Genomic DNA, 13,672 nt, shown 5'->3' with positions numbered 1-13,672 from the left:
GTGTATGTGTCGCGCGGAAGTGTGGCCAGGGGGGGCGGGTTCGTCTCCTAAGGCTGAATTGGGCCCCTGGTGGTCAAGGAGGCCCTGCTGCCTGGGGACGGGGTTGTATGCCCGGTCGGCGTCGTCCTGGGTTGGAGGGTGGCATGGTGTGGTGGGTGCTCCTGCTGGTCCCTGGTTGAGACGGTGTCCTCCCTGCCACTGCTGAACCTAATGTAAGCGTAGTTATGGTTTGCATGAAGGAGGAAAACCTGCTCTACCAGGGCTTCGGCCTTGTGTGTCCGTACATGCTCACGCAGAAACACCGGTCCCGGGGACGTGAACCATGCTGGGAGTTATATTCCGGTCACCGACCTCCTGAGAGATCTCGTTGGTAGCCGTGCACAGCAGTGACCGAATGGCATGGAGCGCCTCGGGCAGGGCATCCTGCCAGTATTCAACAGCCTACCCTTTTGACCTGAGAACCAGGAAGGTTGCTGCCTTTCAGACCACCCCATTCTCGCGTTCCACTTGCCCGTTGCCTCTCGGGTTATAGCACACATGTCAAACTCAGAGGTCCTCCTTGTCGGGTGCTGCCTGGCCCAAGATGGTGGCAGCATGTTGGGGGCCGCTGCGTGGCTGGCCTCCTTCCCCAGCCATGTCCTCTGCTCCGGAGGAAGTGACGTCATCATGGCCGGCGGCAGTGACATTGTTACATCAGCCGGAAGTGACGTCACACCATGAGCCGGAAGTGACAGATGCTCGGGGCACACACTGTGACGGTTGCTGGCGGGTCCGGATGTTGCGCAGTCAAAATCGGGAAAGGGGGAAGTCATCGTGGGGACAATGGCGCTGCTGGGCACTTGCACGTGGGGGGTCCACGGGGGAGATGGGGAGGTCATAGAGGGCCTCTGAGCTGCCGGCAGGTTTATAGAGGCACACCTTTGCAAAGTGGTCTTTGCTTGCCGCATCGGGAACAATACTGGTTCCTTGCTGGGCAGTTTTGGCGCAATTGTCGATCTGAACCACACCAGGACCCACAGTACTTACAGAGGCGCCTGCTGCAGCGATATTCTCCTCCCCAGCTTGGCCTGAGGCTGCAGCTGCAGTGTGAGAGGGCATGAGGGAGCCTGGGGGAACTTGGAATTGATTCTTCGACGTGCAGAGCTGCTGCTTCCAGGGTTTGGACCACTTCCACAGTCCTGGTTAGGGCATAGATGTCGTCTTCCAGCAGCTTCTGCCGGATGGTTCTCAAGCATAGCCCTTGGACGAAGGCGTCCCAGATCAGCCTCTTGACCTCCTCTACACCTACCCCAGGTTCAGCCAGACACTGTCGGGCTAACTCTATCAAGTGTCCCAGGTAGGACTCAGCCGTCTCCCCAGGTTGCTGGGCTCGGGTGTTGAGGAGGTACCTTACATAGACCACATTCATGGGGGGCTTGTACAAGTTCTCGAGAGTGTCCATTGCGTTCTTGTACATGGAGCAGCCTTTGGTTACCTGGAAGGCGCGAGGACCCAGCTTTGACCGGAGTAGTACCAACCTCTTCCGATCGGAGTCTAGGATGTCGCCCTCATGTGCCTCGAAGATTGCCTCGACCACGTGCTGCCAGATCTCGAAGCGTGTCTGGACTTCCGGGGGGCATGGGTCGATTTTGAGGCTCCCTGCGCACAGGAATTTTTCCATAGCCGCCGTGGGAAAATTTTGTGGATTAAATTGTGGTGTACCGTTAGCCAGAATCAGACACACACAAAGATAAAGACTGTACAGCAGGCTTTAATCCACAAAGACTTTCACAGAGCCAGTCTGGCTGTGGCTAGAGCAACTCTGAGTGAGGTCTCGGGAGGCCGGTGCAGTCTTATATCCCGGAGGGTGATTGACACCTGACCGGGTGCGGCTTGATCCATTCAGGCCGACTGATTGAGGAGGTACCTTGCACAGGTGTTGTCCTGTCCCCTTACACTCCTGCAGGTACAGAGGTTGCTCCCTGTCGTAGGCCGGTGGAGGACCACCACAGGTTCTGACTACTCTTTGCTTGCTGCAGTTCTCTTCATATTGTCAATGATATAACAGCAATAATGTGCACACGGACTCTGCAGGAGATAGAGCCACTGAGTCCAATAGTAGACTAACTAGACCAGTAGTTCTCAATCTTTTTCTTTCCACTCACATCCCACTTTAAGTAACCCCTAAGCCAGCAATGCTCTGTGATTAGTAAGGGATTGCTTAAGGTGGGATGTGGGTGGGAAGGGAAGGCTGAGAATCACTGCTCTATACCCAATTGTTACTGAAATATTTGGCTTAAGAAAAATTGTCATTGGCCCATTTCCTTTGGAGCTATGAAACTGTGCACATAACGAGTCAATGAGGTACAGTGAATGAGTACGCAAACAAGTTCAATCAGTTAGTATGACCTCTAGTTCAGTGGTTTTCAACCTTTTTCTTTCCACTCACATCCCACTTTTTTTTAAATGTAGAGAAATTCTATTTCAGCAAATAGTGATTAAGGTTACAGCATAAAATGTTTACACAAACTAATTCATGCTTTGTATCAAATGTTAATGAAACTATGCAGAGAAGTCATGTCTGACACTATGGATTATAATGAATTTATAACAATGTAGATACCCAAATGGTAACAAATCCCACGGGTTTCCCCAACCCCTGAACTTACAGTACATAAACCCACACTCTCATGAGGTGCTGGTGTTCATGGTCAAGTCAACACTAAACTCCTCCCATTGCCCTAATTCAGATACTAAGCATTACGCAGCAAGTCAAAGGCTCAGACTAAAGTGTATGAAAAGTAGCCATTTGGAAACCAGGGAAGAGCAAGTCTCCATATACTGTGTAAAGAGTTTGCTAAATGTTATTACGTCCAATACAGTACATGTGATGGTATGCATCTGATCCCTACAACAACACACACTTGCGTCTCTTCTTGTGTTTAATTTGTAATGCAGCTCTTGTGGCCATCTCAAAGACCTCCCGAACTCATTCCTTTGTTTTGGCAGAACACTCTATGTAACCAAAAGCACTGATCTTGTTAGTCATATCCCGTCCTTCTTCTGGCCTTACAGGTTCCTGCTTCATTTTGGCAAGTTCTTTCCGTGTGTTTTCATCATTTCGCAAGTCTTTTTTATTTCCAACTAGAATTATAGGCACACTGGGACAAAAGTGCTTCACTTCAGGTGTCCACTTCTCAGGGATATTTTCCAAGCTATCTGGACTATCAATTGAAAAACACATTAAAATAACATCAGTGTCTGGATACGACAGAGGCTGGAGTCTATCGTAATCTTCTTGCCCAGCTGTATCCCAGAGTGCAAGTTCAACCTGTTTGCCATCCACTTCAATGTCTGCAATGTAGTTTTCAAAAACAGTGGGTACATAAACCTCAGGAAACTGGTCTTTACTGAACACGATGAGAAGACACGTTTTGCCACAAGCACCATCTCCAACAATCACCAACTTTTTCCGAATGGCAGCCATCTCTGCTCCGACTGCTCAGCTCGATCCTGGACCCGGCAAAGCGCGCAGCCTCCACCTCAACCAGCGATCGGTAGGGGGAGAGGGGGCGGCGAATCTCACATCCCACTTTAAGCAATCCCTTACAGAGCACCTATGGCATAGGGATTGCTTAAAGTGCGACGTGAGTGGAAAGAAAAAGGTTGAGAACCACTGAACTAGAGGTCATACTAACTGATTGAACTTGTTTGTGTATTAGCCTTTGACACAATGTTGTGCCCTTGTTACTGTCCCATAGCTGTAACCCATTGAACATTTATTTTCAATTTGATGAAGGGTGCTTAGTCACTGTTGACCATCCTCCCACCTTTGCTCAACCTGCTGAGTTCCTCCAGCAGATTATTTTTTTGTTGAGGAAATAAAAACTAGTTGTACATTGGCTTAGTTGATGAGCCTTATAAGAAAATCTAATTTCAAAAACAGTAAGTATTTAGATGTATAAAATATAAAAGATGACTGCTAACTATGGCTAGTTGAACTTAGTGACCCTTTTCCACTTTGTGACCTCCTTGCCTATCTTGCAATCCAGTACAGGTATTAAACTTGAGCAGTGCGTTGGCACCCACGGAGGAATTGTAGGGTCTCTTTCATTCTTCACGGTTGTAACTGGAAACACTCTTTGCCACCAAGCAAGCAAACAGTTTGCTCTGAAATTATGACTGACAAATATCCTTTCAATTTATATAAATCCAGTCTTAAACAGCAATTTATATCACACTCTCCACAAGCTTAGTATATTACAGATGGTGAAACAATGTTTAAGAAAGTCCCATTGCATTGGAGAGAAATGGTGACAACCAAATAACACACAGCAAGGTTCCAAAAACAGCAAACAAATAATTAATCAGACAGTTTTAATGATGGCTGAAGGAAAAATATGCCCATGAGATTTGGGAACACTCTGTTCATACTGCCAAAAGACCTTTTAGTTCACTTGACAGGCTTTGGTTTAATGGTATCCAAAAGCAAATTTCCTTAGAAGAATGAAGCATATCCATTTCTATGACAACCCTGTAGCTTTGTGGCCAACATTACTAATTCTACCTTCAAATTCCAAATGTATTCTCTTCATTGAATTTAAGTTCTCTGGATGCAGTTATTCAGGATCAACAGTCCAGGAGCACCCACTGTGTTTCATAACATTATCTCTGGACACAGCTGTCAGCAACCCAAGGAACATAACGTAATTATTTGCTTTTAACTTTTCTGCACATGAATTGTTGTTTTAAAGGCTATGACTGTAAAGAATCAAGTATCTTTTCCCTTTCCTATGGACGGTAGGACTATTGTCAGGATAGGTGGTGTCCGGCAAGCAGAGGAAGAATGGGGACAGGATACTCAACTTCCAGTCAATAAATCTTTACCAGAGTTGGCACCTGTTGACCTGAGACATCTAAGCAAGCCCAGGTAATGCTACTAATTATCAGCCATAGCGATCAAAGCAGAAAAACATTTTGCCTATGGGGAAGGTGACCAAGTGAGGGGCTCAGCAGCTGAAGGATCCACAAAGGCTGTGGGCGGATGGCAACTTGCATTCAAAGGACCCACACAAGCTGCGGGGTGCTGGAGATCATGAGAACCAGGTATCAGAACTGGGATTCAAGAGGGTGCTTATGGTAAGAAGGGCTCCGGAAGGCCCTCGGTTGCTGAAGGCTCCCCGATTGTATTGGAGGTTGGGGTCTGGGCTGCCAGTGAGTTGAACAGGAGTCTGTGTGGCTGCAGAGGCGGTGGGAGGGCTGGAACGAATCTAGGGGCACGACGTCTCTGAAGGGACTCTCTTTTGCTTCTCTTTCTCTTATTGGTAGGGAGGGCCTATGGTGTCTCTTTGCCTTACAGGGGGCAAATGTTGAAGTATATCATGTATATTACATTTTTATGAATTATTATTTAACAATAAAAGGAACTTTGAAACAAGTTGGTTGAAGTCCCTAAATTCTTAAGTATATTCAGTTCTGTTTTAAAATTGATGTAATCTCAAACTCGTGGTTGAAGTAGTAATAATCTAAGTTAGAACAATACTAAAAAGGTCAGTTCACTATTCTTCTTTGGCTTGGCTTCGCGGACGAAGATTTATGGAGGGGGTAAATGTCCACGTCAGCTGCAGGCTCGTTTGTGGCTGACAAGTCCGATGCGGGACAGGCAGACACGGTTGCAGGGGAAAATTGGTGGGTTGGGGTTGGGTGTTGGGTTTTTCCTCCTTTGCCTTTTGATAAAATAATACTTAATATCTAACATAAATTACATTTTAGTTATTAGTCTTTGCAAAATGTTTGCCGAAGTTCGAGAACGTGGCGACTAGTTGAAAGTCTTTATTCCCTGGAAGGTAGAATGAGGGAGATTTGATAGAGAAATTTAAAATTATGAGGGGTATAGACAGTATATGTTGGTCGGCATATTCCATTGAGAGATAAACCAGAGGATTTGGGTTTAGGGTGAAAGGGGAAACATTTAGGGGGAAATTGAGAAGAAATTTGTTCAGAGAGTAGAGGGAGTATGCAACGAGCTGCCGGGTGATGGTGAATGAGGGGTCAATTTTAACATTGAAGAATTTGGACAGGTATGTGGATGGGAAGGATATGGACTAGTTGAAAGCTCAAGACACAATTGCCGTCATGAAAAAACAAAAAATAAAATTTGGGTAATTAGAATGTTTTGTTCAGGGAAAAGGGGTTCATTTGCTGAATGAACTACTCAGTAATTTGTCATTAAAGGGGAACTCTGTTCATTACAATTGCTACGTAATCCTCAATATTATAGCAAGTTCTGCAATCTTGTCACTGATGGTCAGTTTGGACATCCAACGAGCTTTGAAACTGCTCATCAGTTCCTGCTATTTTGTGCAGACCCCTTTCTCAGAGATGTTGAGAAACTACAGAAAATATTTGCTCTATACCTTTATCTCACACAAAATAAACAACACAAGTAGAGGCAATTTTAAACATGGTTAAACAGTATATTATACTGTCTGATGCTGGTGAGTGTGATTTTAATTTAGACCTACAGGATGGTAACAGGTCCTTTCGGAGCACAGGCCCGTGGAGCCCAATTGACCTACAACTCCCAGGACATTTTGAAGGATAGGAGGAAACTGGATCACCCGGAAGAAACTCACACAAACATGGGAAGAACATTCAAAATCCTTACAGGTAACACCAGAACACTGGCGCTGTCACAGCATTGCCCTAACCGTGCTGCCCTATGCTAGACTGAACTTGATTGTAAATCAAATGTGCCAGCATTTTCAATATTCAGAAGCTGTTGATTTTCCATTGTTGATAGATTGGATTTGTCTTCCATTCACTAAGATGAGTAGCTGTTGTATAATTAATACTGCTGGGACACTATTAAATTGTGTGGTCAATCCTTGTACTTTTTTTTAAGGCCTGGCTTTTTTTTTAATTGGTGCTCAGCGAATTAACGGCTTCAGCGGTAACAAAAGGAGATTTAATACGAAATGATCTCACTCATGGTCTTCACAGAATGTTCCATTTCTTTTGGTGAGACACAGCTCTTGTGTATCTTGCATTACCTGTTTGCTCAGTGCATTTGTAACTACTACCACCAAGCCAAAAAAAAAACTGGAAGAATAATCTGCCTGAAAGATGGATAAATTGGGAATGAGTGTTCCATATAAATATAACAGCATTAATGTACTGCTATAGTCATTTTGACGTCAAATATTGAGGGACTGAGTGCTGTGGGGATGATTGTCACCTCTGACAATAACAAGAAGCCACAATGTCAAATGGAACAATTGTAGATACTACACAACGGTCCAGATAGGATCAGCTGTGTTTCTTCCTTGTTATAATTACATGAATAATACTATGATCCAGAAGGAGGGAATTATTGTGCAGTATGGTAATTGGCTGGCTAGTTCGAAGGTTTGGAAAAGGCTGTGATAGTGGAATATTGTAATCAGCTGAATAATTAATATTTTGTGAAAGATATCTATTGTAAAATATGTTAATAAGATAAATGGAATATATTCAGACCAAATGATCATTTTGTATTTGGTGCAGCAAGTATTGTATTTTCTCTCAAGATATGTTAATGATCTAGTATGATCTTCTTAATAACAGCTTCCCAGCAAGAGCAGTAGAGGTGAGGTCAATTAACCCCTGCAGAAAAGGGGTGATGATTTGTGCACCAAGATCAAATAATTGGGCAAAGAACAATTACTCCTCTGCTGGTGACGTGTTGAAGGGTGTTGTTTATCCAAAGCAATACGGTTCAATAGAAGATGTGCAATGAAAAATTAATGTAGTTTTCAGTAATCAGGGTGAATTTAAGGAGAAAATATGGGCCCCAATGTGATAGGACTCCTGCAGAAAGGGTGTGCTTTATAACACAAGTCCTTTTACGGTTGTTAATTAATTTATGCCATCCAACCAGTGAACGGGTGCGGACTCGAAAGGCCAACATGGCCTATTTCCGCTCCGTAAATGGTTATATGGTTAATTGTATTGTCTAGTATTAAAGCTCCTGATCTCAATAGCTTGGATTAGAAATGGTTGAAATATTAACCATTTCCAGACCACAGTCATTATCGAGTACACATATTGAGCAAAGACAGGATTTGGATAAGATATTGAATGTTTGACCAAACTCTTCATTTGGGACATGCTGACTTGCCCATGTCTGCAGACACTGAAGAAAACATAGCATGAATTTTTTTCTTTCTCTTTTATATTTTATTTAAGAAGTCCACTAACAATTAAATAACCTGCAAATTTATCAGTGTCTTGGATGAGATGTTTCAGGAGTTAACCACTTTAATAATATGTCTGTTATTGAATTATTTTGGACTAGTTTTCAGCACCTTCTACTGAATAGCTTCAAGGAACCACAAAAAGTAGGTACTCTGAGATGTGGGGAGAATGAGGAAACAAAGGAGAAACCGAATTTACAATAATTCTTACAGCAAAGCACAAATCACTGTTTATCTCGACTTCAGCATTTTAGTTGCCATTTTTGATTAGGTTTTAATCATTTCCACTAATATCCTGATTCAAAAAAATACAGATTCTAATGGCCATTTCCTTTGCTTCCATGGATACAAAGCTGCAACCCTGAAATTCAGACTTTTTGGTTTGCTGACAATACGGTAGGATTTCAGTGAGGTAGAGTTGGAGCTTGAGTAGTGCACTGTCAAACATCTATCAGTCCTCTGAATTAGGTACTTCATGTAATTTCTTCTAACACAGGGGCGAAAGTATCTTCTTTGGACTTGTTCACAATTGTAACTCCAAGGATAACCTCAATGTCTTTAATTGCTGCCTGTAAAAAGAACACATGTTACCTGTTTTGCCACTCTGTATACATGACAAGATATTTTCAATTCTATCAGAATACTGCATCAGTAAAACACTCATAGAATACAGTAATTTCTTTCCTGTGAAACACTTATCTACATTTCCTTGCCCATGTAGTAAGGAATTGACCATACAGGACAATAAACAGAAAGAAAGATTGCTGATGGAGTTTCCTTTCCTGAATCCAGTCAACAAAGGATAAAATTAGGCTGATCTGATGTTGGTTTTGGGAGGGGGGTGGGGGATGAGATAAACAATATGGTGGTTTTTCAATAGAAAAACTTATGGCTCAACTTGTAATTTACTTAAAAAAAAACACATAAATTGATGTAGAAAATCTGACCTACATCTTGAAACCTGTCTTCCCCCTGAGCAGCTCTACCATCACCTTAATGACCATCGACCAGTAGCACTTACATCAACAGTGATGAAATGTTTTGAATAGCCCTAGAACACCTGGACAGGAAAGATGCATACATCAGGATGCTCTTTATCAAATAAAGTTGGACATTTAACACCATCATCCCCTCAAATCTGATCAGCAAACTCCAAGACCAATGACTCAACATCCCACTGTGTAATTGGAATGTTGATTTATTCACCTCTAGACCATAGTCAGTGAAGATTGGTAAGAACTTCTCTTCCACAATCTCCATCAGTATTGGAGGACCACAGGGCTGTGTTCTTTACTCCCTGCTCTTCTCACTTGACACCGATGACTGTCTGGCTTGGTATGTCAATTACACCATCTACAAAGTTGTTGACGATACCACGGTAGTCAGCGTATAGGATGGAGATTGAAAACTTGGCTCAATGGTGCACCAACAACACTCAGTGTCACCAAAACTAAGCAGCTGATTGTTGACTTCAGGAAAGGCAAGGCAGAGGTATACAATCGAGATATCATTTAGGGGATCAATGGTGGAGAGGGTAAGCAAATTTAAGTTCTTGGGAGTCACCAAGAGCTTTACTGGACCCAGCATATCTATGGCATCGTGAAGAAAGCATGTCAGCACCTCTACTTCTTCAGGAGTTTGCAGAAGTTTGGTATGAAACCAGAAGCCCTAGCAAATTTCTATAGAGGTGTGGCGGAAAGTGTGCTGATCGGTTGCATCACAGTTTGGTATGAGGACACCAATACCCCTGAGCGTAAAGCTCTCCAAAGGGAAGTGGGCACACCCCAGGACATCACAGGCAAAACTGTCCCCACTATTGAGTACATCTACAGGGAATGGTGCCGTCGAAGAGCAGAAGCAATTATTATAGACCCTCACCATCCAGCACACGTTCTAATCTCGCTGCTGCCATCAGGAAAGCGGTATAGGTGGGGGGGGGGGGTGTGGCAAGATGGTGTAGATGTGCAATCTCGACCTCTCTGACCAGACTTTTAAATATCCATTTTTTAACCCTTTGTTTCCAAGTTTAAACTTTTTAAATTTTAGTTTAAAGTATTAAGGAACTATTATGGCCACTAATGGTAAAAAGACTAAATCTCAAGTTCAAAAGAAGATACATTTTCAAAGTGCTGAAGATCTGGGGCCTAGACGACTTGAAACAGCCCCAGGCTCAATTTCTTCATTGCCTAAATCCCAAAGATCGCCTGTGGAGGCTGGAAAAAACCTATTACTCACCAAGTGAAGGATGGTGCTGGAATTACCCGTTCTCCAGAAGAAGGTGTGTGTTCCCAAGAAGTGGACCCTGATTTGGAAAGCCTTTCGACTTAAATGGGGGGAGCACGCAGGAAGACGACTCCATTGTTGGAAATGCATCAGGCAGCATTACAATCTGAAGAAATCATTTTTCTTCGCGAATGGATGAGAAAACAACAAGATGCGGGGGGAGACCAGCGGCGACCCCCTGAAGAAGTCGTGGTCCCGTCGCTGGGAGTCCAGACCCGCAGTAAAACTTTTTAAATGCCTTCTGTTGAATTGCAGCAGGAGCTGCAGTTACCTTGTTCTGCCACCATGTCAGAGAGAGCAGAGCTGAGATTTACTGATTCACAGGGTATGCAATTGAATGCAGTTATTCAACCTATGTTGACATCTCTAATGAATGAGACGGTTCAAATGAATGCTGGTATAAGTTCAGAATTAAAAATGGTTAAGACACGTGTGGATGCATCTTATGAAGAATTTTAAAACTGCTTTTTTGGACTGTAAACAACAAGTGACTTCTAACACAGAAAAAATGTTGAAGGTGGAAAAATCAGTCATAGAATTAGGAGATCGTGAGAAGGAGCTAGAAAGAAAAATAGATTATTTGGAAAATCAAAGCAGAAGGAATAATGTGAAAATTGTTGGTTTGCCAGAAGGTATAGAAGGACAAGACCCTCTTTAAAGACTGGATTCCGCAAATATTAGGGCAAGAATTTTTCTCTGGGGGATTGGCACTGGAAAGAGCCCATAGAGCTTTAAGAAGAATACCCTCAGCTGGTCAACCCCCGAGACCGGTAATAATTCAATGTCTGAGTTACTTGGATAGAGAAGGAAAGCGGTATAGGTGCCACAAGACTCACACCACCAGATTCAGGACCAGCTACTACGCCTCTATTGTTTGACTCCTCAATGACAAACTCCATCAGAGACTCATTTAAGGTCTTTTATGCACTTCTGATTTTCTTTTTGTGCTCTCTGTATTGCAATCAGTTGGTTTAAATTCATTACCTGTTTACAGTTTTTTGTTTGTTTACATGTTTTACACTGTGTACAGTTTATTTTTTGCACTACCAGTCAATAGTAATTCTGCCGTGCTCCCAGGAAAAAGGAATACAGGGTCGTATGCAATGCCATGTATGTACTCTGATCTAAAAACTAAGGACAAACCAATGGGAAATTTCTGTCTACTCAGCAAGTTTCAGTGGAACATAATTGTTAGTACCTCCATCCTCATCAACATATTTGCTTTCTATTCTCCAAACCTTTTTTTTTTGCTTTTGCACAAGTATAATATTTGCTGTAGTCAAGCAGAGGAAATTCAAGAAGGGGCAGAACCCAAACCATTGTTTCTTCCACTTCAACATCAGAAGAACAAAAACTTGGAAAATAGCCAATGTGAATTAGAAATTGTATTCATCAAACCAGTAGCAATCACAATTAAACTTTACCAGATAGTTACAAAATCAAATTGTTTTTTGAAGAAGAATTGTGGAAAGTGCATCTTGTGATACTTGCTTGCTGAGCCACAGATTACTGATCTTGTGAGGGTGCTTTTGATACATCATGTTAGTGCCTGGCTCAGTGGATTGGAATTTGAAAGAACAGTGAAACTAATGTATGGATGTTTATTATATTTTTAAAAATCATTTGAGAGATATGGGCTTCGCAAGCTGAGTCTGCATTTAATTGTCCATCCTAAATTGCCCTCGAGAATTGGTAGTATATTTGCCACTACATGCAAATACTTATCTACAAGGAGCACTGAGATTAATGTAGTACTGACATTGTATAAGCAATTACAAAACTCTCATTGCTGACTTGGTAAACTGGATCTCAGGGAGTAAGGCCCTCATTCCTCATCCCTCAGAATGGAGGATGATCTATGTTCACACCAGTGGTTGATGAAGCCAATGTTGGATTCCCAAATCTGCCCTGGGTGTGGCAGTAGGGTTTGACAGGGCTAGATTGGATGTGATGTCTTTGCTCTTTAATCTGGGATACCATGACAAATGGACTCAAACTCTCAATGCCATCACAAATGCTTGTTCTCCATTTGGTGGACATGTTGTACATTTCCAACAGGGCTCTGAGAAATCCATGGACCTTTTGTCCATCCGTGACAGAGTTCAGAATAATTGATTTAGTCTGATGTTCCAGTCAGGATCAAAGGCAAGGTTAGAAGACATAGGGAACCTTGGATTTCGAGAGGTATTGGGGATCTGGTTTGGAAGAAGAGAGAGGTGTAACATGGAGTAAATGAGGTACTTGGAATATAAAAAATGCAAGAAAAAACTCAAGAAATAAATCAGGAGGCTAAAAAGTGACACGAGGTGGCTTTGGCAGACAATGTGAAAGAAAATCCTAAGGGTTTCTACAGGTATATTAAAAGCAAAAAGATAGTAAGTGTCCCCTTGAAGATCAGAGTGGTCAGATTTGTATGGAATCAAAAGAGATGAGGGAGATCTTAAAAATATTTTTCATCAGTATTCACTCAGGAAAAGGGCACGGAGTCGAGGGAAGTCAGGAAAACAAGCAGTGATGTCATGGAACCTATACAGATTAAAGAGGAGGAAGTGCTTGCTGTCTTAAAGCAAATAAGGGTGGAGAAATCCCCAGAGCCTGTTAAGATATGCCCTTGGACCGTAAGGGAGGCTAGTGTAGAAATTGGAGAGGCTCTGGCAGAAATATTTAAAATATCCTTAGCTACGGGTGCAGTTGCAGAGGATTGGAGGGTAGCTCATGTTGTCCCATTGTTTAAAAAAGGTACTTAAAGTAACGCTGGAAATTATAGGCCAGCGAGCCTGACATCAGTAGTAGGTAAATCATTGGAAGGTGTTCTAAGAGATCAGATATACAATTATTTGGATAGCCGTCGACTGATTAGAGATAGCCAACATGGTTTTATGTGTGCTAGGTTGTGTCCAACTCAGAGTTCTTCCAGGACGTTACCAGAAAAGTTGACGAAGGAAAGGCTGTGGATGTTGTGTACATGATCTTTGACAAAGTCCCTCATGGGAGGTTAGTCAGGAAGATTCAGACGCTAGGTATTCATGGTGAAGTAGTGAACTGGATTCGACAGTGGCTGGACAGGAGGAGCCAAAGATAAGTGGTGGATGATTGCTTCTCAGAATGGAGGCCTGTAATTAGTGGTGTGCCTCAGAGATCGGTGCTGGGACCATTGTTGTTTGTCATCTGTATCA

The 13,672-nt window shown here is 42.8% G+C and overlaps 2 protein-coding genes and 1 long non-coding RNA gene across 5 annotated transcripts in view; 1 reads left to right on the top strand and 2 right to left on the bottom strand.

Moving 5' to 3' along the window:
* Nucleotides 1-13,672, top strand: part of LOC138749293 (uncharacterized) — a 129,982-nt gene that overhangs the window by 44,961 nt on the left and 71,349 nt on the right. The gene's annotated exons all lie outside the window — the stretch shown is intronic.
* LOC138749958 (rho-related GTP-binding protein RhoC) lies at nt 2,768-3,493 on the bottom strand. Its single transcript, XM_069912053.1, has one exon. It carries the CDS (start codon nt 3,464-3,466, stop codon nt 2,969-2,971), a length of 498 nt encoding a protein of 165 aa, XP_069768154.1. The 5' UTR covers nt 3,467-3,493; the 3' UTR covers nt 2,768-2,968.
* iqch (IQ motif containing H) overlaps nt 8,190-13,672 on the bottom strand; it is a 123,893-nt gene continuing 118,410 nt past the window's right edge. For all 3 annotated transcript variants that reach the window (XM_069910475.1, XM_069910476.1, XM_069910477.1), the window contains exon 20: nt 8,190-8,782. In XM_069910475.1, the coding sequence (XP_069766576.1) occupies nt 8,687-8,782 (96 nt within the window). In that variant the 3' untranslated portion in view covers nt 8,190-8,686. The remainder of the gene's footprint in view (nt 8,783-13,672) is intronic.

Source organism: Narcine bancroftii, chromosome 14 (genome assembly GCF_036971445.1).
Source record: "Narcine bancroftii isolate sNarBan1 chromosome 14, sNarBan1.hap1, whole genome shotgun sequence".
NCBI classification, from domain to species: domain Eukaryota; kingdom Metazoa; phylum Chordata; class Chondrichthyes; order Torpediniformes; family Narcinidae; genus Narcine; species Narcine bancroftii.
Note: the sequence above shows the minus strand (reverse complement) of the source record. Positions and strands in the feature narration are given on the sequence as shown.